Here is a 21,700-nt window from a genome sequence, read left to right as displayed (position 1 = left end):
GCACCTTGAGCAAATAGCCCAGCCTAGGAAGTAGGATGGGTTTGATGTCGCCTGGAGCAAACTCCAGGCACCCGTTAGATATAGAGAGCGCCAGTAGATCTCCTACCCTACTCAGAGAAGTAATGGCCAACAAGAAAGCCACCTTAAGGGAAAGGTTCTTGGCCTCAGCCAACTCCAGCGCTTCGAAGGGGGCCTCAGCCAACCCTTCGAGAACCACCGCCAGGTCCCAAGTGGGAACCCTGGTACGAGCCGCAGGTCTCATCCTCCAAGCCCCACGGAGGAAACGTACGACCAACGGCTGTCTCCCCAGAGGCCCATCACTCAGAGGAGCGTGGAAAGCCGAAATAGCAGCCACGTACACCTTGAAAGTGGACAGGGTAAGACCAGCCGAGAAGCAATCTTGGAGGAACTCCAGCACGGAAGCCACTGGGCAGTTAACTGGGTCCACCTCACACTCTCTGCACCAAACGGTGAAAACATTCCATTTTAGGCAGTACAATTTCCTCGTGGAGGGAGCTCTAGAGCTGAGTATGGTCTCCACTACTCCTGCTGACAGGCCGGCCTCTCGTCGTTTCTCGAGACGCGAATAGATCCACTTCCACTGGGCCGAACCTCTGACATATTGACTCCACCAGCTCGGGATGGAGTCTCCATTCCCCAGGCCTAAGCCCCGACAGGATCTGATGCACCAGTCTGTATAGAGGGCGAGACCTCAGAACCCCTTGATGATTTATATAGGCCACCACCAACATATTGTCCGTCCTCACAAGGACGTGATGATCCTTGAGATCCGGCAGGAAGCTCCTCAGAGCTCGGAACACTGCCAACATTTCCAGGTAGTTCATATGCCAGGAGGAATGATGGTCCTGCCATAGACCTCTCGTAAAGCGGCCGTCCATGACCACGCCCCAGCCCATGAGGGAGGCGTCTGTCGAGATGGCTTTCCGGCGACATGACGGTCCCAGCACGGGACCTTGGGTCAGAAACCAAGCTCTCTTCCACGGAACGAAGGCATCTGCGCGTAACCCTGGTCATGCAAAATGGGTTTCCAGAGCATCTGCTTTTTTTTTTTTTTTTGTGCCTGTCTGTAGGCGGAGGAGCTGGCAGATGGCTGCAGCTGCCCGCTTGGGGCAGGCTTCTTAGGCTTCGAGCGGCGAGGGAGGTATTGTCTGAAGGCTGCAGACTGTTTCTTCGCCTCCTGAAACCTGTCAACAACGACATTATAGTTAGAAAACGTGCTTTTAATAAGCGTTTCCTGCCTCTCATGTGGCCAACTGATATTAAGACAGGCCACTGCACGAGACACAACCTCCACCAGCTCCTCATATGTGGGGGAAACAGGGTGGCGAGTCATGCCCAAAATCCCCGCCTTCGATGCTGAGCACATCTACTTCCTCGGTAGCAGACAGTTCAAGCATCGGGCTCTCCACTTCTGCGGAAGAAGCCGAGGCGAGAGAGCATCGGAACTGGCAGATGAATCGCGAGAGCGTGCCTCGGCAGTCTCGAGATCCCCTGCCAGATCCATCTGCGAGCCCCATGAAGAGCATTGCCGCTAGGGGTGCTCCGATCACGATCGGCCGATCGTTATGCGCATCTCATCAGTAAAGCCGGTTCTCTAATCAGCGGTAAATTCCATCAGGTGCGTGATTTCACATAGAGCAGCTGTTACTACACAGAGCCAATGTTAACTGAGAAGCTGCGCAAATCCACGTTCATTTTCAGCGTTTATTTGCGCATCTTCTCAATTAACAATGGCTCTGTGTGGTAACAGCTGCTCTATGTGAAATCACGCACCTGATGGAATTTACCGCTGATTAGAGAACCGGCTTTACTGACGAGATGCGCATTAACGATCGGCCGATCGTGATCGGAGCACCGCTAATTGCCGCAACACCTCAGGGGACGCGGGTCCCGCACCACAGGGAATTGTGAAACTCATGTATTAAATAAATTCAATGCACACAGACTGAAATAGTGTAAGTCTTTTGTTCTTTTAATTGTGATTATTTTGGCTCACATTTAACAAAAACCCACCAATTCATGATCTCAACAAATTAGAATATGATCACATGCCAGTCAGCTAATCCATTGGTTCCCAACCTGGGGTCCGCGCCCCTTCACAGAGGGGGCGCGGGAGCAGATATGCTTTGAGGTGAATAAAAATGCATAAAATGTTCCACTAATAATTTTATATTAAAATATTTTTTCAAAGTTTTTAAAAAAATCATATGCTAAGAATGCCAAGATAAGGCAGTCAAAAATGATCTCTTATATAAAATAATTATTAAAATTTTGCGCGCATACCTTCACTTGATCAATGTGCTTGTTGTCATAGTAACGGCAAAAACAAAAGGAAAATGGCAGAGAAATGTAAATGCGGTGATTCTTCATCAGAGGTGAAGAAAAAGTTAATACACTATGACAAAACCTACATAAATTTTGATTTTATTGAAGGCCAGGACAAGTCTCGGCCAGAATGTGTCTTTTGTGGTGAAAAACTGGCAAACGACAGCATGAAACCAAGCAAGATGAAAAGACACCAGGAAACGAAGAATCCAGAGACAATTGGCAAAGATAAGGAATTCTTAGAGAGAAAAAAAGATGGCTCTGTCAAAAAGATCGGCAGATATCAGAAAAGTATACAAAAGAGCAGGTAGTGATTTACAGAAGGCTACTAAAGTCTCCTTTGAGTGTTCACTGTCGATTGTCAAGGCAAAAAAGCCACATAATATTGGAGAGGAGTTAATCAAACCCACCTGCATTAAAATAGTGGAGGGACTATGTGGCCCGCAAGCAGCTAAAAAGGTTAAATCTCTCCCACTTTCTAACAACACTGTTAAAGACAGAATTGATAAAAGTGGCAGAAAACTGCAAAAAACTGTTGCACGAAAAGCTTAGAGAAGTCAAATTTGCCATACAGCTGGATGAAATGACCACAGTAGCGGGAGAGTCTGTGCTTATCGTATATGTACAGTATGTGGATGGAGATGAGTTGAAACGGGACATACTTATGTCTGCCAATTTACCCACAACAACTACAGGTCAGGATATTTTTATGGCTGTAGATTCATACCTCACATCGTACAAGCTGCCCTACACAAATATTGTCGATTGCTGCACGGATGGAGCTGCCGCGATGATGGGTAGAAATAAGGGATTTAACAGCCGTTTGATGGAAAAGGCTCCAGACTGTGTAATTTTCCACTGTATGATACATCGCCAGGCACTCGCCAGTAGAAAACTGTCCAGAGACCTTGGTGACACATTGGCAACAGTTGTAAAAGTCGTAAACTTCATTAAAGCTCGCCCTACCAACCAGAGATTATTTGCACAACTGTGTGAGAATGAAGCGCACCAAACTCTACTGCTACACACGGAGGTGCGCTGGCTTTCGCATGGCGAAGTGCTTTTGTGCTTTCTAGAACTGCAGGATAAAATCCTGGAATTTCTGCGAAATCAAAACACACTGTTGGAGCAGCTGACTGATGGGTTCTGGATCAAAACCGCATACTTTGCTGATATATTCACTCTTTATAATGAGACCAACAAGACACTGCAGGGCTCTGAGTCAAACATCTTGGAGTGCAAAGAAGCAATCAATGCTTTTATGTGCAAGCTGGAGTACAGGGCTGGAAAAATGTCACAGGGGCACACAACACTTTTCACTGCTGCTTCAACATTCTGGGGGTACCGTGAGTGCATCTTTGCGCGCCGAGTTTTGCCGTCACATGACTGCGCTACAGGAGGAATTAAAGTCCCGCTTTGCGGATGTTGACGCATTATCCAAGGAGTCATGGGTTATGGATCCCTTCACATCCAGGCTTGAAGATGTGGAATACCTTGGCTGTGAAGATGAGCTCGCTGAACTACAAACTGATTCACTGTCAAAAAAGTACTTCCAGGAGAATGGATTCAAAAGGCTTTGGATAGCCAGGGGACCTGTTGTCGCACCTAAACTTGCAAACTGTGCCATTAAAAAGATCATTCTTCCTTTCAGTACCACCTACCTCTCTGAGACATCCTTCAGTGCCCTTGTGGCTATAAAAACAAAGTCACGCAACAGACTGGAAGTCCACAACGATTTAAGACTGGCTGTCACTGGCATTACACCTGACATTCCATCACTAGTGAAAGGCATGCAAGCCCAAGGTGGACATTAGCATTATGTGTTTATGCTGACGTTATGATTAGCCTTGTAAAAAAATAAGGATCTGTGCATACATGCATGTAAGTACATACTGCATTCTACCGTTCATATTTAACATTACGTTCATAACATTCAGTATTCTACGTTTATACACAAAATCCTGAAAAAAGAGAAACAACTGCGTTTTACTAGTTGTGTAAAAATGAATAAATTAGGCTAAAAGGAAACATTTGAAGTTGAAAGGAACATTTCCTGTGTATTCATGTAATAAAATGTCATTAAAAATCATTAAATGTCATTAAAAAACTACATTTAGTTACTATATACAGTGTGTGTGTGCTTATGTGCATAGCATTAATATATATATATATATATAATGGTCTCTGACAATCATCAAAACCCTTGACAAGGAGAGTCAGCCACAACAATTAAGTGCCAATAAGCTGCCTGTTCACAGAGTGCTGTATCCAAGCATGTTAACAGAAAGTTGAGTGGAACAAAAAAGTATGGAAGAAAAAGATGCACAACCAACCGAGAGATTGTACCCCCTGTTGTGGCCATCAGGGTGGTCACGATCCAGCGGTTCTGAAAGAACTCCGAACCGCCACTAAACCTCGCGCTTCGAGCTACGAAGGTCACCACGAGTTCTCTGGGTCGTGCGATGTCCGTGCTAGTGGTCGAGGACCGCCATCTCTGGCTGTGTCTGGCAGATATGAGGGTCACCAACAAGGTCTGATTTCTCAATGCCCCTGTGTCCCAGACCGGCCTCTTTGGTGATGCAGTTGAGAGCTTTGCCCAGCAGTTCTCGGCTGCCCAGAAGCAGACTAAGGTGATCCGACACACCCTGCTCCGAAGGAAAGCTGCTGCCTCCACTCGTCCGCTGGCCGCAGTGCCCCAGCCTGCTCGTTGCCGAGGGCGGCCCCCTGCATCCGCCCCCGCTCCCGCTCTGCATCCGCAGAAGCCTCGCCATGCCTCGCTGACAGATATTTGTAGAGCTGTGGGCTGGGCGACCCCTAACATGTTCGCTAGGGCACAGGGCACTGGAAGGGGTAGCACCCATGGCGCTTTGGTAGGGATCCCAATTTCGTCAGTCATCGACGTGACGATGAGAGTGACCGACTGAAAGGGAATGTCTCAGTTATGTATGGTAACCCTCGTCACATCCCATTGCCACAGTTGCTGTACCACCACTGAGCCGCCGGGTCACCGGCTCGGCTCCTCAGCGAAAACCTGGTATGCATTGCACCTGCTGCCTTATTATACTCATGCTGTGATCAGCGGCTGTTGTCAAAAATAATGTAATAAATAGATTTGATTAATTAACGTCTATTAACCTAACTAAATTAAATATATATTTGGTGTGACCACATTATTCTTTGAATTTGACCTAGGTGCACTCGCGCATTGTTTTTCAGGTAGATTTACAGGTAGGTTTCTTGAAGGGTCTTGCAGACATTGCCAGAGTTCTTCTGGATTGAGTCTGTCCCAGTTTGATGCTTCATGTTATTCCAGACAGACTGATGATGGTGAGATCAGATCTCTGTGTGGAGCACTGACTGCTGACAGACTCCTTGTGCAAACTCACTGGATTATTACAATTAAAGGCAAAAATAATGTTTGGAAATGTAACTGATATTTTCTACTGACACACTACAGCAAAATATAAAATCAACTGACTTAAAAACATTATTTGTTGGTGAAAATACTAGTGGCTTAAGACTTCCCTTATGAAACAAAAATATATTGCAGTATATTGGAAAATATCATGTAATATATTAGGCATATATTCTTATATATATTTATTTTTTCCAATATATTGCAATTTATTGAAAGCGGCAATCATTTGTATATTTTGCAATATATTATGAAATATATATATATATATATATATATATATATATATATATATATATATCATCAATATATTATTAAATGTATTCAAATGTATAATATTTTAGAAAATAAAAAGGGAAATTAATATATTATAATATATCACAATATATTTTAAGAAATATATTGGTAAATATATTTTCCTTTCGTAAGGGTTTTGCACAGTACACAGTACTTCTATGTGTGTCTGAGTGTCTGTCTGTGTTTGTGTGTGTGTGTATAGTTTAGTTTAGAACATTTTTAATCCCCTTGGGGCAATTAATTCAGACTTTAATATATGTGTTTGTGTGTTTAGCATTTATTTATTTATTATTATTATTTTAATTTTATTTAATTTTATTTATTTTAGTACATCAAGTTAAACTGAAAGAAAATTTGAAAATTAGGTTTGCCTTAACTTCACCAGTAGCTGGAATTAAATTAATGTATGGGTTTTTAGATTTTATTTTATTTGAATTAAAGTGTATTTTATTTCAAAGTAGTTTTAGTTTACTATAATAACCCTTGTCTTAACAAACAGATCTAAATTCATATGGCAGTGAGGATCATCTGTCCTGAAGATCAGATTTGATGCATATAAAAGTGTGAAACTTACATTTTGCTAAATGACATATTTTCACTGTTTGCAAGGAAGAATTCATCGGATGTTGCAGGTAGGTTATGATGAATATTTTTCTTACACCGCTAGGCTCACTGGGATGGTTTGACCGGACGGATACATTTCAACAGGACCAATGGCCTGAGGACAGATTTCGATCTGGATGTGATCAGCCTGAAGGAAGAGGGGCTAGAGAAGGTGCTGAATACCTTTGGTTTCACGTTCTTAGTAATTTACCTGCTGTCCTTCATAAGGACAAACCAAAAAATACACACACTCAGCCTGCCACATAATAACAGACAATAGCAATCCTCCTCACACACACATATAAATACAGTCTGTAAGCAAACCGTGACCTCCCGGTTCTCTTCCACGTGTTTCTACACCTTCATGAATAATTCATTCCATTAATAATAAGGCCCTTAGTAGCCCTTTAGCCTTATGAAGACTGAATTAAACAGGTGATTTGCAATTACAAACTACAGGCCATGCATTTTCTGAAGTACTTTGTTTTCCGATGGCTGAATGTGTGAGAACGTCTGCACTTTGTCACCTTTTTTTGAGTTGTCAGTTATCTAGAGGGTCCTCTGAACTAAATGAGAATGGAGGAATGGGATCCCAGTTCTCTGGTCCGCTGAAGCAATTCTCATTTACTCTCTCTTTTCCATCTCTCTGTTTTGCTCTCTTGTGCATGATAACATGGTCTTCACATTACTTCCTTTAAAGCCTCTACATAAATAATGTCCCAATGAGTAAAGAACCCTGACCACATTAATTGAAAATGTTTTATAGATTATATGACACTAGAAGAGAACTCATTGGATGTTGGAAAGTGCTGTTTATTGCATTATTGAAGTATTCATCTTCTTTTTATATCAAGTCATAGATTTATGAAAACATAAAGTGGTTTTTGCAGATTGGGACATGGGATCCTGCGAGTGGTTTGAACATGACAGAAAACCAGAAGGGAAAGGCAGCCAATGTGACGGATTCTCTCTCCAACAGATCGCTGGTGGTGTCCACTATACTGGTAAATAAATGTTTTGTGATTGCACATAAGTGAAGATAAAATGTATATATTTATATATATATATATATATATATATATATATATATATATATATATATATTAGGGGAGTAACGGTACGCAAAAATCACGGTTCGGTACGTACCTCTGTTTTAATGTCACGGTTCGGTTCATTTTCGGTACAGTAAGGGAAAGAAATGCAAACATTAAACTGCAGGTTGTTTATTACTATACACTTTAAAAAAAATACTTTTTAATAAAATATATATAAAATAAAAATAGAATAAGAAATAAAATACTGCTGCAAAGTTCTCCACTAAATAAAATACTCTCAGTCTCAAACAAATATCATATAATAAAATATAATGAAAAATATAAATAAATAACTATGATTACAGTGCTGCATTACCAATCCCAGCTTGTAGGCATGCTTCACCAGAATCGTGCCTGACGCGGCGCTGGTGCGCTGCTGCTGCTGTAGGTGACATAGAGGGAGACCGCCGACAGACCTGGCTCTTGTCTTCATGACAACAATATCTATACTTCATGTTGAGCATAAATATAAAGCCTACTGATAAAGTACACCATCAACAGTATTGACTGCAAAATAGACTATGTTTGACAGGTGCAATATTTGAAAATCGATAATTATTAATTTATTTTTTTAATTACATCTGAATTTATGTCAACCTATAGACTTTCAAACATCAAACTGTCATTAATTAATATGTATTTGTGTACAAAATGACATATAAACCTATTTTCCTATTCTATTTTGCCTGAAAACGCTTCCAACACACTTGCGTGTCGCGTGAAAAATAGGCGTCGGTTCTATTTCTAGCATGCACGCGTTTTCCGCACGGCTCGAGCCGTGCCAGAGATGCGCGTCTAATAATGCAGGCAGTCTGCAAGCTCTAATCGGTCAACATGGGAGCCGAATTAAAAACGGACACGCCACGCAGCTGAGACGCTTGCGCCACGCATCCAGTGTGTCGCCGGCCTTAAAATCAGCTGCAGGGCGGGATTTGCGCTGAACGCGGAGACTTCCGCCACTTAATATGTTCGTTTGGAAACACGAAAATGTACTTATGTTGCGAGCAGAAAATATTGCATTCAGTCATTTGGTACACACGTGCACCGTACCTGATTAATAATATATATTAATCAGTATTTATGTCTCATTTACCTTAAAAAAACATGAAAAACAATCAAATAATAAAAAAAAACATCAATCAATCAATCAATCAATAGATCAATCAATATACTTTGTTTCAGAAGCAAATATTTTTAACTTGTTTTCAGATAATATATATTTTAAGCATATAACAATTGAATTAAGTTATATTCATAAAAAAATACAATCAAATAAAATAGCACATTTTATTGGAGAAGTTATGTGGAATAGCATTTTTGATACATTATTCTCATGCACTGAGATTAGCTCTTTAAAACAGCAGACCTTGAAAACTCTCTTCAAATATTATTGCTCCCTTCACCCTCTTTTCTCAAACCTCTCTGATATTTGAAGCCCATCATAGTCCCTGAGTGATGGAACACTCCGGGTTTGTGGTTTAAAGTAAAACAGTCAGTCAAGTTTACATTATTTAGTAAAGTGATTTCCACTTAAAAATAATAATAAAAAAGAATATATATATATATATATATATATATATATATATATATATATATATATATATATATATATATATATATATATATACATATATTTAACGCAACCATTTTAAAGGAAAAAAAGGATAATTTTGGAGCAAGGGCTCAAACAATCTTGCAGTACCACCACATGTGAAGTCACCGGGTTGGTAAACTCTGTTTGCTAGTTAAGCAATATTTAAGCATTTCTTTACTTTTTGTACACACACTTGTTTAAATGGAGGAAGACAAAATTAAAAGGACTGTTGAGCCCATAATAAGTGCAATTGCTGATTCGTTTGAGCCAATATGGCAAGGGGACCAAGCAACGTGTTTACATGGATAGTCATCAAAACAACCATTAACATAATATTCTGTGCATTTGCTCAAGCAGACAAAAAAGAGGCCTCAAAAGAGTACTCAAGTGCAGTCCAAGCCGAGCGCTTTTTGCAGTGCCCTTGCTCCAAAAGCTACAACAAAACATAATTTTTTAAAATTATGGTTGCATTAAGACTTTATTAAGGACCTTACTGTCCTCAATTAAGTATCACTTCCTTGAGTGAGGTGTTTTTTCCCTTACAAAATGTTTCTACAAGTGTGCTATCACTGTAATTATTTTAAATATACTTTAAGTCAACATATATTTGGGTTATGTTTACTTAATCTTTTGATCAAAATATACTTGATAGAGTAACCTGTTAAATACTGTACCTTTTAATTACTTAATCTTATTTTCATTTATTTATTTTAAAACATATTGGCTTTTTTATGTAGTACTCCAGCATATGTATGTACATACTATTTTAGAAAATTACATAACATCACTGCACTAGTAGTATACTTGTATATGTACTATTTCAATACTACTTGAAAGAAAACCCCATTTTCTTTCTATATTAAAGTATACTTAAATTACTTTTAAGTGTAAAAGTAGTAGCTGAAGAATACTTTCAAGAATGCCATCAGTGAACTACTGAGATATTTGAGTTCTCCTTCAGGAACTCAAGCTGCATCGGAAAATGCCATGGGAACACCTTCAGCATGACCATGCTCTGAATCACATGTGTAATCAGTCCAATGGAAGAGTGAGAGGTCACGGGCGGGTAATGTAACGACCAGGAAGCTATAAAAGCATGTGCGGTGAAACCGGCATCAGCTTTCTGTCATTCAGCAAGCGCTCGTTGTTTTGTCAGTCATACTTTTCATTCTGTGAGTCTCATTTGATGTTGTTTGTCTTAAAACCAAAAAAAAAGTAATATCATGTCTAAGGCTGCAGAGAAAACCAAACATAAAGACGAAAGCGGACATCGTTTCAGGCTGTGTGCTCCCTACCCTTGCTACATCACAATGTCTTGGATTTCATTGCACTTGCTTTGCTCCCGGAAGACTCTCTACGTGGAGGAAGCCTTCACCCGTGTTCCTCGCAGTGCAAGTTCTGCTTCAGCTGAAGCTGAGCGGCTGCTGCATCCCTATTTCCTTCCTCACATGACAGATCCAATGCCCACTCTCTGGGAACCAAATCCCACTCTGCGGTGTCTTATCTCCGAGGAGGTTGATGTGGAGGGCGCCCCCTCATTCAGCCCAGTATTAGGAGTTGTTGGAGGGAAGTGGTTACTCATGTCGTGTCTAAGTTAAATATTAATTGGCCCACAGAGGAAAGCAAGTTGGATGAACGCTTTCTGCAGAGTAAGCTGACCATTCTTGCCACATTTTTTTTTCTGCCTCTCATCAGTATGCAAATGCATTGGGGGTTAGTGACCACAGCTATAAGGCGATGCCCTGGGTGGAACAGACACTTGTGAGCTGTCCCCTGGAGCGGCATCGTCCTTAAAGGCTCCGGCATTGCCATCCAAGACGTTACGTACGACATCTAGCTTGGTGGGCAAGGGGTATATGGTGGCAGGTCAGGCTGGTGTGTGTCTGCACACCATGTCAGTGTTATAGGCGTACCAAGCCACCTAAAAAAGTTAGATGAAGGTGAAGAAATAAAATCTGAAGATATTTCTGAACCACTGATTTGTCTCTCTGAGCCACTAGGGAGACCGCCTGTGCCATTGGGACAGAGGCATCTTTGGTTGACCCTGTCCGACGTTAAAGAAAAGGACTGGTTCTTCCTCATGAATGCCCCGCTTGTGCCTTATAGCCTGTTCTGCAACACTGTCAATTCCATCATCAACAGGTATCAGGAGGCTTGTAAACAGGCGGCGGTGTTCCATGGGTTCCTCCCTCACTGTTCTCTATCTCTGGGGGCTGTTGGGCAGGAGCAGCCAGAGCCGGGTAACTTCCTCCACATACCACAAGGCACAAAAACCTTTCAAAGGCCGATCTGAGGGTCATTCTTAAGCGCAAGTCCTCGACCAAAAGGCCCTGCATGGCATGAGGGGCTTAGGATCTTGGAGGGTGGCCCCTACCGGGGAAGAGTGGGGTGCAGCAGTCTCGAGCAAGCGTGTCCCTCAGTTTCCTCTGCCTGGAAACATAGTGGAGCTGAGGGGCTCGCCACCCCTTTCGGGGGACTCCAGAGCAGCTAGTTTGACCTTTTCCTGCCGGTCTTCCACTTCAGGGCACCGAATTAGCAGCTACAGGAACACCAGAGGCCAGTCTCAAGAGACTTGTTCCCTTAGTAGACTATTTAGCCGCATGGAAGCTACTGCCATATGTCACCAACCTGTGATGTCTAACCCTTCCATTGGACTGATTCCACGTGTGATTCATAGCGTGGTCATGCTGAAGGCGTTTCCATAGCATTTTCCGTTCGGGGAACCATGGTTACATACGTCACCTGGAGACATTCATATTGATTGCAGAATTTGGTATTTTTGGGCACAGATTGGGTCATTGTTAGCAAATTCTGTACTGGGAGCTTTTTGCAGGAGAAATGTCTAAGAAGCAGGAGACTGAATACCTGTTTGCTATCTTTGCTAAATTTGACATTCTTATTCTGGTCTAAGATATATTGAAGGGATTCTTTCTTTCTTTCTTTCCTTATGTATATATATATATATATATATATATATATATAACATTTCAAAAGTCTTTAATAATCCACTTAGAGTACTCCATGCAGGCAAACAAAACACATCCTCTAACATAGACGTGACCGGATCACTAGGAACTGAAAAGACTGCACCTTAAGTACGAAGCAAATGAGGGTAATAATGGTAAACGCCTGTGGAGAGCAAATGAATCACCATGACAACTGAATAGAGGAAGCAAAATCAAACAAAGTAGCACAGGAACTAAAGAATACAAACTAAGAGTCCATGAAACTGAAACTAACTGAACATATAGGTGACAGACAGTAAGGGGGGAACAAATTTTGTTCACTAGCTTTGAAAAGCCTAATTTACTTAAAGGGTTCCTATTATGCTCTTTAACAAAGACTTGATTTTGTTTTTGGGGGTGTACAAGAACAGGCTTCGAAAAAATACATATTTACACATATTTACATTATTACAACACCTCTCTCCCCAGACTGGCATGAACGGCTCGAATAGTTCCTGTATCAAATGAAGGCCCTGCTACTGAAATACACAAATGTGTTGTGATTAGCACCACTTGGCACCTGGTCGATATATGTCATGCCGTGCAGCTCAAAAAGGTCACCTCCCATTCGTCAATATTTGTGATATCACAAATCCAGGAAGATATGCGTTGTAGTCCAAACAAGTCATTTGTTGTAGTTTTTGAAAAGTGATTTCCGTGAAATAACATATATCATTTTGAATTGGACTTTGACCTTTGTAACTTTGCAGATCTTTTTTATGCTCAAACAGCAACATTGCAGACAAACTAAGGTTGAAAAAGTGAAAAAGCATAATAGGACCCCTTTAATAAGTGTGAGACAAGTTAACATTTAATAGTCTGAATATGAGATGAGTTATGACAAAGGAAAATGTTTAAATTCATCACCAATGCTCTAAATATCATGTCAGGATGACATCAGCCTCATTATTATTATTATTTCATGTAATATTTATTTAAATTATTTTAGTTTTAGTTAATGATAACAACCCTTCATGAACTATTTTTCTTAGGCTTAGTGTAGCATGAGCGTTATCATACAGTTTCAGAGGCCAAACATAATGCATTAAATGCTACAAATGCTAGTTGCTTGAGTCAGGCGGCCAAGGATCAAAGCTGTCATAAATGAAAGGAGATAAAGTGTGAGAGGAGACTGATGGGAGGGGTGAATGCTGAACAGTGAATGTCAGTCTTTACATGAAAGTTTAATGCCCTCAGGTTTGCCTCTGAAGCCGTCATTGTGCTGCTGCAGAAAGGAAATTGTTAATAGGTTGTGAGAAAACATGCTGCAAAAAAAAAAAAAAAACAACTGGAGATTTGGTCCTCACACAGCACATGGAGTGACCCATCAATAATAACAATAAAGAATAAATTAATAATACTGATAATATTATTGCACTTTATTTAGTTTTTTTATATAAAATAATAAACTAAATAATAAAGTTTGATAATAGGAATTATTGAATACAAAAACGTACTCGGCTTCGCGCCCTTCATGCCACTTCCCGCCGAAATGGGTGTGGCCCAACCCTATAAAAGGAGCTCGAAAAGGCTGACTCACCTGATTTATTTCATCGCCGAAGCGAACCAGAGTGAATCGTACGCACGGCAGAGAACGCAGTACTCGTTCCTTCTTCTAGAGAGAACCGAGATTACGTTAGTAACCGAGTACGTTCTCTTACGAGAGTTCTCTCGTACTGCGTCTTAGCTAAGATGCTACGGGAACCCCATGTAAAGCGCCGTGCGCGCAGGGATCACACACCAATAAACCTGGAAGCAACGCCCAGGATTTACAGTGCACAGTCACCCGAGGGACTCACAAAGAGTCCAGGACAGGAGGGGGGGGAGGGACCCTCCGTCCCATATCTAGCAGCATCCGCAGATGCGGAAATATGACATCACACAGTCGAGGCAAGGCCTGACCAATGTGGCAATGGGGTCTTACGCAATACTGCCCATATAACAGCCGGCAGCGCATAACGCTCGTGATCTCAGAGTTCCAATCAGGGCTCTGATTCGACTATACCGACAGCAGCCTTGCTTGCAAGGCAGGAACCTCCAGGTTATAGAACCTGATAAATGTAGACGGCGAGGCCCAACCTGCCACCATACATATATCCTGCAAGGAGATCCCCGTAGACCACGCCCACGACGAGGCGACGCCCCTTGTGGAGTGTGCTCTGACGCCCAGTGGGCACTGAAGGCCCCTGAAAGCGTAAGCTAACGCTATGGCATCAACTATCCATCTGGATAGAGTCTGTCTCGAAACAGCCATTCCTTTGGAACATCCACTGAATGAGATAAACAGCTGCTCAGTCTGTCTAAAGACAGCGGAGCGAGACACATAAGCTCTTAAAGCCCTAACAGGGCAAAGAAGACTCAAGTCTCCATCCTCTCCTGACACCGACAGGGCAGACAGGGCAATAACCTGAGCCCGAAACGGCGTGTTGAGGGATTTCGGCACATAACCATGCCTAGGTTTGAGTATGACCCTTGAGTCATTAGGCCCAAACTCCAAGCACGACTGGCTCACAGAGAGCGCATGCAGGTCACCCACACGCTTCACAGAAGCGAGAGCCAACAAGAACACTGTCTTGAACGACAGATGCTGGGGCTAATCGTTTGGATAGGCTCGAAAGGGGAACCCTTCATGGCCTCCAAAACCGTCGCGAGGTCCCAAACAGGGACTGACGGAGGTCTGGGAGGATTCAGCCTCCTAGCTCCTCTAAGGAAGCGGATGACCAAATCGTTCCTTCCCATTGACTGACCGAGCGCTGTCTCAGAAAACGCTGCGATAGCCGTCACATAAACTTTGAGCATGGATGGGGCTCTGCCCTTATCCAAAAGCTCCTGTAGGAAGGAGAGAACCTCCGTCACCTCACAACTAAGGGGTGAACATCCCCGAGCTGTGCACCAGCTGGAGAACACCGACCACTTCGAGGCATACAGCCGTCGTGCCGACGGAGCTCTAGCCTGAGTGATGGTATTTAGCACTCCCACTGAGAGATACGCGGGTAACTGTTGAGCGACCACACATGGAGGGACCACAACTCCGGTTGAGGGTGCCAAATCGAGCTCCCGGCCTGCGAGAGGAGATCCCTCCTCAACGGCACTGACCACGGGGCAGTGTCTGCTAACTGCATCAAATCTGGGAACCATGGTTGGTTCTTCCAAAATGGTGCTACAAGCAGTATTGAACATCCCGTTTCTCTCACCCGTTGTATCACCTGCGGAAGGAGGGAGACGGGGGGAAGAGCATAAAGCGGGCAGCACGGCCATCTCCGTGACAGCGCGCTTTCGTTCTTGGAAAGGAACGCGGGGCAGCGAGCGTTTCGTGGGACGCGAAGAGGTCCACCTCCACCCTGCCAAATCTTTCCCACAACAGCAGGACTGTTTGCGGGTGTAGAGACCATTCGCCTGTGGGAATGTTGTTTCTGGACAGCCTGTCTGGACCCAGATTCTGTAGCCCAGGCACATGAACTGCCCTCAGCGAGCGCAAGATGCGCTGAGCCCAAACCAGGAGGCGTTCCGCCAACCTGTACAGGTTTCAGGACCCGAGACCGCCTTGGCGATTTATGTAGGACACCACAGACGTTTTGTCCGAACGGACTAAGACGTGGTGGCCTTTGATCATCTTCTGAAATTCTCTGAGCGAGAAGGTCGCGCTGCAGCGGAGAGAGCTCGCTGCGCGCTGAATGCCCAACGCGCTGTGGCGACAGCCGCGCCGTCATGGAACGTGAGTCCAGAGCTATACCCAAAAACAGTATCGTCTGACTGGGGTTCAGCGAACTCTTCGTCCAGTTGACACTGAGACCGAGTTTCTCGAGGTGATCGAGTAAAACGGCCCGTGTTCCACGAGCTCTGATCGTGATTGAGCCAGTCGTCCAAATAGTTCAGCACTCGCACGCCTCTGAGTCTGAGAGGAGCGAGCGCTGCGTCCATGCACTTCGTAAACGTACGAGGAGCCACGGACAAGCCGAACGGCAGGACTGTATACTGGTATGTCTGGCCCTCGAAGGCGAATCTCAAGTATCGCCTGTGACGTGACGCTATCTGTATTTGAAAATACGTGTCCTTCAGCTCTATTGACATGAACCAGTCTCCTTTACGAATATGCGCGAGGAGTCTCCTGGTTGTAAGCATTTTGAAACTGCGTTTCGCCAATGCTTTGTTCAGCTGTCTTAGATCCAGTATGGGCCTGAGACCCCCGTCTTTCTTGGGCACTAGAAAGTATTTGCTGTACAGCCCCCCTTCGCTTTGAGCTTGAGATACAGGCTCCACAGCCCCTCTGCTCAACAGTTTTGATATTTCGGCTCGAAGTAGGTGCGCTACTTCTGTTTTGACCGTAGTATCGACGCGCGCTAAAAAGCGCGGAGGGCGTCAAAAAACTGTAGCGAGTAGCCTCCCTTTATAATGTCTAGCACCCGATCCGGAACCCCTGGAAGCGCTGACCATGCGTCTGCATGAACGGCTAGGGGTTGGATGCAAAGCGCGCTCTGTTGCTGGGCAACGGCAGCGCTTCGATGTGCTCTAACATGGGCGTTAAGCCTGTGACATTTGAGGCGGGGAGCGCGCTGATCACAGCGGGCAGATTGCTCGTCCTCGACCCCCCCACGGTGCTTAACCGAGTGAGGGAGGGCTGAGCGGGTCCCGTGGGACTCGTGCTGTCTGTGAGTAATTGTGGGCTGTAAGCGTGCACATTTACTGCTTTAGACTCGCTGTCTGCCTGGGCAGAACGAACGTGCACGGGTTTCGTTTTTACAGAAACCACATGACGCGTGTGACATAGTGTTTGTGGGCACTGAGAAGTCGGCACTTTACTATGCAGTGCGCGCGATCGACTTGAGTCGCTTTTATGGGTGCGAGCCCTGTGTGAAGGGCTGTGCTTATATGTGGAGATCGGCACTAAGCAGTGGGCATCGTCACTACATTTATAGCACCATCGGCAGTGGCCGGGACACCAGAAATTACATTTTTTCGGGAAATATCTGGGTAGCAGTGATAACGGTTTTTGTGTGCAGGCAAGCGGGCAACCGTACAGGCTTGCGCATTGCAAAAGACGCTGAAACAGTCACAATCCCTGGAACTGAAACAGCGACGCGCTTGGGTAAGAGTTTGGCCGCGGCGACTCGTACACCGGCGCTTTCCTAGGATGGCTTCGGGGCTTCCGGCCTCACCGTAATCCTCTGCCGTGGTCCCCGCGGCGCGGGGCAACGGCCGGTAGAGCGAGAACGGGGTCTCGAGCTGCGTTGCTGAAGCTGTTGTGATAACGGCTTTTGTGTGCAGGCAAGCGGGCAACTGTGCAGGCTTGCTCGTTGCAGAAAACGCTGAGACAGTCACAATTCCTGGAACTAAAACAGCGGCGCGCTTGGGTGAGTGCTCGGCCACAGCAGAGCTCGTACACCGGCGCTTCGATGAAGCAGCAGGAGGCGGGGGGTGTGGCTGAGAGCTTTGCGAGGCCGGTCTCGCTGCAGAACCGGAGCGCTTGCCATGTCTGAGAGCGTCAGCTCTAGATGCCTCTCAGCCACCGTAGCGGAAGCCATAACTCGTCCCATGGCTGGTGCAGCGGATTTAGTAGCGAAGCACTCCTAAAATCCGCGAGACAGATAGCCTCAGGTCCCATCTCGTCCAGTTTACAGAGGAGATCACCCTGGAATATCTGCAGCCATCGTGTGTAGTGCAGACGCAGCCTGCTCAGCAGCAGAAAAGATTCGCGTGAGCAGAGATGACGTCATGCAGCAGGCTTTAGATGGCAACACCGCTTTGGTCCGCCGTCCAGCAGAGGGCAGGCAAAGGTGCGTCGCTATCGTCTGTTCCACCGGCGGAAGTGACTGGTAGTTCCTGTTTTTAGCATCATCCAGTGCGGAGAATGCTAGTGAGACAGACGAACGAGTTCGCGCTGAATATGGAGCGTTCCAAGCCTTTGCCACCTCTTCGTGAAGCTCAGGAAGAAATGAGGCGGGCTTTGAGAAGTACGCTCATCCGAAAGGAAACTACCATCCAGCCGGGAACGAGAGGGGGGGCGCTGGTGCAAACCACTCCTGGCCGAGACTCGTCGCGGCCAGCGTGAGCACTCGCCTCGGCTCCTTCTCGATGTCAGCTTGTTTGCTGGGCTTCTGAGCAGAAGGCGCGAGATCCCCGGAGCTCGCCCAGCCCTCACTGCCCGAAGCTAGCAGAGAGCACGTGTCCTCTTCCCTCGACACGGCCCTGAGATCGACTTCCTCGGACGACGCGGCGGCAGACAGCGGGCGCAGCCCATCGGGAAGCGATGCAGGGGAGGCTGGTGAAGCAGGGCGAACCGGCAAGCTCGGTTGAGCTGGAGGCGGTTCCGGTAAACGCTGGGAGCGGCGCTTTTTACAGCGCTGCGCTGGATCCAGGCTCGGAGAAGAATGCCAGGCGAGTCCTCAGAGTCACCATTGGCAACAGCTCGCAGTGAGGGCATCTGCCGTCAGCGAGCACGAGCGCTGCATGATCCTCACCCAGGCAGGAGACACAGGTGACGTACCGGTCTCCCTCGCTGAGTGGGGCTCTGTCGCAGGGCGAACACACACAAGGATATAAAAAGATATAGGCGCCGGAGAGCGCAGCAGGAACGGCAGTGGAAGGCGGCGAAGGCCAGCAGCTTCAGAAGTGGCTCGTCCCGCTGAGATACTTATCAGACGGCGCTTGTTTCCTTCGTGATCCAACGATGCGTGAGCTTCGCTGAAGAGATGAAAAATCAGGTGAGTCAGCCTTTTCGAGCTCGTTTTATAGGGTTGGGCCACACCCGTTTCGGCGGGAAGTGGCATGAAGGGCGCGAAGCGCCCTCATTGGTCTGATGTTGCATCAGCCTGTGCTCGATAGGCTGTGCAGTTGCCGCAGAGCAGCCAATGAGCGAGCGAGCCGTCTCGCCTATGGCTGTGTGCTGCTGCAAATACGCTTTACAATAATTCAAAATTAAGGATAATTTTTTGCTTCAGTATTTCGTGAAAAGAGACTTTTCCCGTAGCGTCTTAGCTAAGACGCAGTACGAGAGAACTCTCGTAAGAGAACAATTATTTTATTGTAAACTTAAAATAAAATGCTAATATTACTATTATTATTATTTTTATTTGAACCTTAATTATTATTTTTTAATTTAAACTATTAAAATGTGTAATTTTCAAAATTAAAATCGGCAATCTTTTATTTTGGCAAGTCGCCGTTAAGTAAGTCTATGCACTCCCGGGTTTAGCGCAGCCTATTGTGGAGCGTCAATTAAATGTCACAGTTTTGCATTGTGCTTTGAAAAAGTTAGAGGGTAGTCTGGATTTATGCTTTCAGTTTGAATAGAAATCTTATGTTTGTCGATCTAAAATGGTAATTGTGCATTAACAGCGGTCAAAAATGTCAGTATGCAAACGCAGGCTATGAACTAATTTACACAGCACATTTCTTATTTTGGTCGCGCATGCAGACCTGCGGACCACTATGTGCACCCCTGCTTATGTATGTGTCATATTTTATGTCATTTTTTTAAATTTAACCAGTAAATACAATTAGAATAATAAAACACACATCAACAAATCTTTCCATATTTGCAAAGCAGAGGTGGGACAGAAGCTGCACCTAAAGTGGCATTTAGGTATATTTACACACTGTTTAATGCAGCTCAGAGGTGGTTAAAATGCATTTATTCCACAATTTACACATTATTTTACACTTAATTATTTTTCATGATGTGGACTGTGAGAGAGCCATGGTTTGTTGGATGTAGCAACAGTAACTAAGATTGGCAGGTCTTTCCGAATGGGTCAATTAAATTTGCAGAATCAATGTTATGAGACATAAACAATTGAATTTAGAAGTATAAAATAATAAAATGTGTTTAAATATAAATAAAATCGGCATTAGGTGGCAGCAAGTCACTCTCAGTCAGTCAGTGAGTCATTGGATTCATCGGTTTAAAAAAAAAAGGCTGATTCATTCAGGAATGAAGCAAATGAATAATAGGTAATTGAATAATTCACTCAATTTATTCATTAAAAAAAGGCAATATTGTGTCTACACACACACACACACACACACACACATATACTGTATATACAATATATATATATATACGTATATATATATATATATATATATATATATATATACAATATATATATATATATATACAGTACAGACCAAAAGTTTGTCCACACCTTCTCATTCAAAGAGTTTTCTTTATTTTCATGACTATGAAAATTGTAGAGTCACACTGAAGGCATCAAGGGCTATTTGACCAAGAAGGAGAGTAATGGGGTGCTGCGCCAGATGACCTGGCCCCCACAGTCACTGGACCTGAACCCAATCGAGATGGTTCAGGGGTGAGCTAGACCACAGACAGAAGGCAAAAGGGCCAACAAGTGCTAAGCATCTCTCGGGGAACTCCCTCAAGACTGTTGGAAGACCATTTCAGGTGACTACCTCTTGAAGCTCATCAAGAGAATGCCAAGAGTGTGCAAAGCAGTAATCAAGGTGGCTTTTTTTCGGTTGTTTCACACTTTTTTGTTATGTATATAATTCCATATATAATTCCACATGTGTTAATTCATAGTTTTGATGCCTTCAGTGTGAATCTACAATTTTCATAGTCATGAAAATAAAGAAAACTCTTTGAAGATGTGTCCAAACTTTTGGTCTGTACTGTGTATATATATATATATATATATATATATATATATATATATCTGCAGATTAACTTTTACACTTAGATCTGTCTTACTAAAGTGAAAACTTTGGCCTTGTAAACATACTGTAACTTATTTCCAGGCAGACTGGTGCACTCAGACTGCCAGAAACTACATAGAAATCAGCCAATCTTATCAGAACTGCTGATTTTCAGATAGAGGTTGGTAGTTTTCTGTGCAGTCTACATCAGGTGGCCAGTGAATATACTATAGACTTTTGAGGAATAGTCACACATCACAATACAGTTTCATTTTTTTCTTATTTCTTATCTTCCATGATGTTTTGTTCTCCAGGTCCATGATTAATAGCTGAATGTTTTCAGCATCACAATTTTAACCAGCAGTCTGGGGTGGTTGAGTTCAGAAAAAGCAGCCCAATGCGGTGTGCAGCTTTCCAACCGGATTCAATTGCCCATTCAGCTCCAGATATTACTAAGTGTAACAGCTTCACAACAAATCAATAAAACTGTGGTTTATTTATTTATCTTTAAGGTACAAATGAACCAGTATAATTTCCAAGAGTCAAAATATTTCCACTTTTAATTAAATGACAGGTAATGGAAGGTGACTTAGCCTTTAGCGACTGTCTTTCTCCCATCTGATGAATGCATTACTTGTTTAATTAGAGTTTTATTCTCTCATTTGCTCTTTTATGAGTTTAGATAAAATATTTC

General features: G+C 43.9%; 1 protein-coding gene across 2 annotated transcripts in view; it reads left to right on the top strand.

Annotated features, from left to right (window-relative positions):
- Window positions 1-21,700, top strand: part of LOC132102734 (glutamate receptor ionotropic, kainate 2-like) — a 285,887-nt gene that overhangs the window by 168,344 nt on the left and 95,843 nt on the right. For both annotated transcript variants that reach the window (XM_059507361.1, XM_059507362.1), the window contains 2 exons: window positions 6,726-6,833; window positions 7,552-7,665. In XM_059507361.1, coding sequence (XP_059363344.1) covers window positions 6,726-6,833; window positions 7,552-7,665 — 222 coding nt within the window. The remainder of the gene's footprint in view (window positions 1-6,725; window positions 6,834-7,551; window positions 7,666-21,700) is intronic.

This window comes from Carassius carassius, chromosome 24 (assembly GCF_963082965.1).
Source record: "Carassius carassius chromosome 24, fCarCar2.1, whole genome shotgun sequence".
Taxonomy (NCBI): domain Eukaryota; kingdom Metazoa; phylum Chordata; class Actinopteri; order Cypriniformes; family Cyprinidae; genus Carassius; species Carassius carassius.
This window is presented reverse-complemented; position numbering and strand designations above follow the sequence as displayed.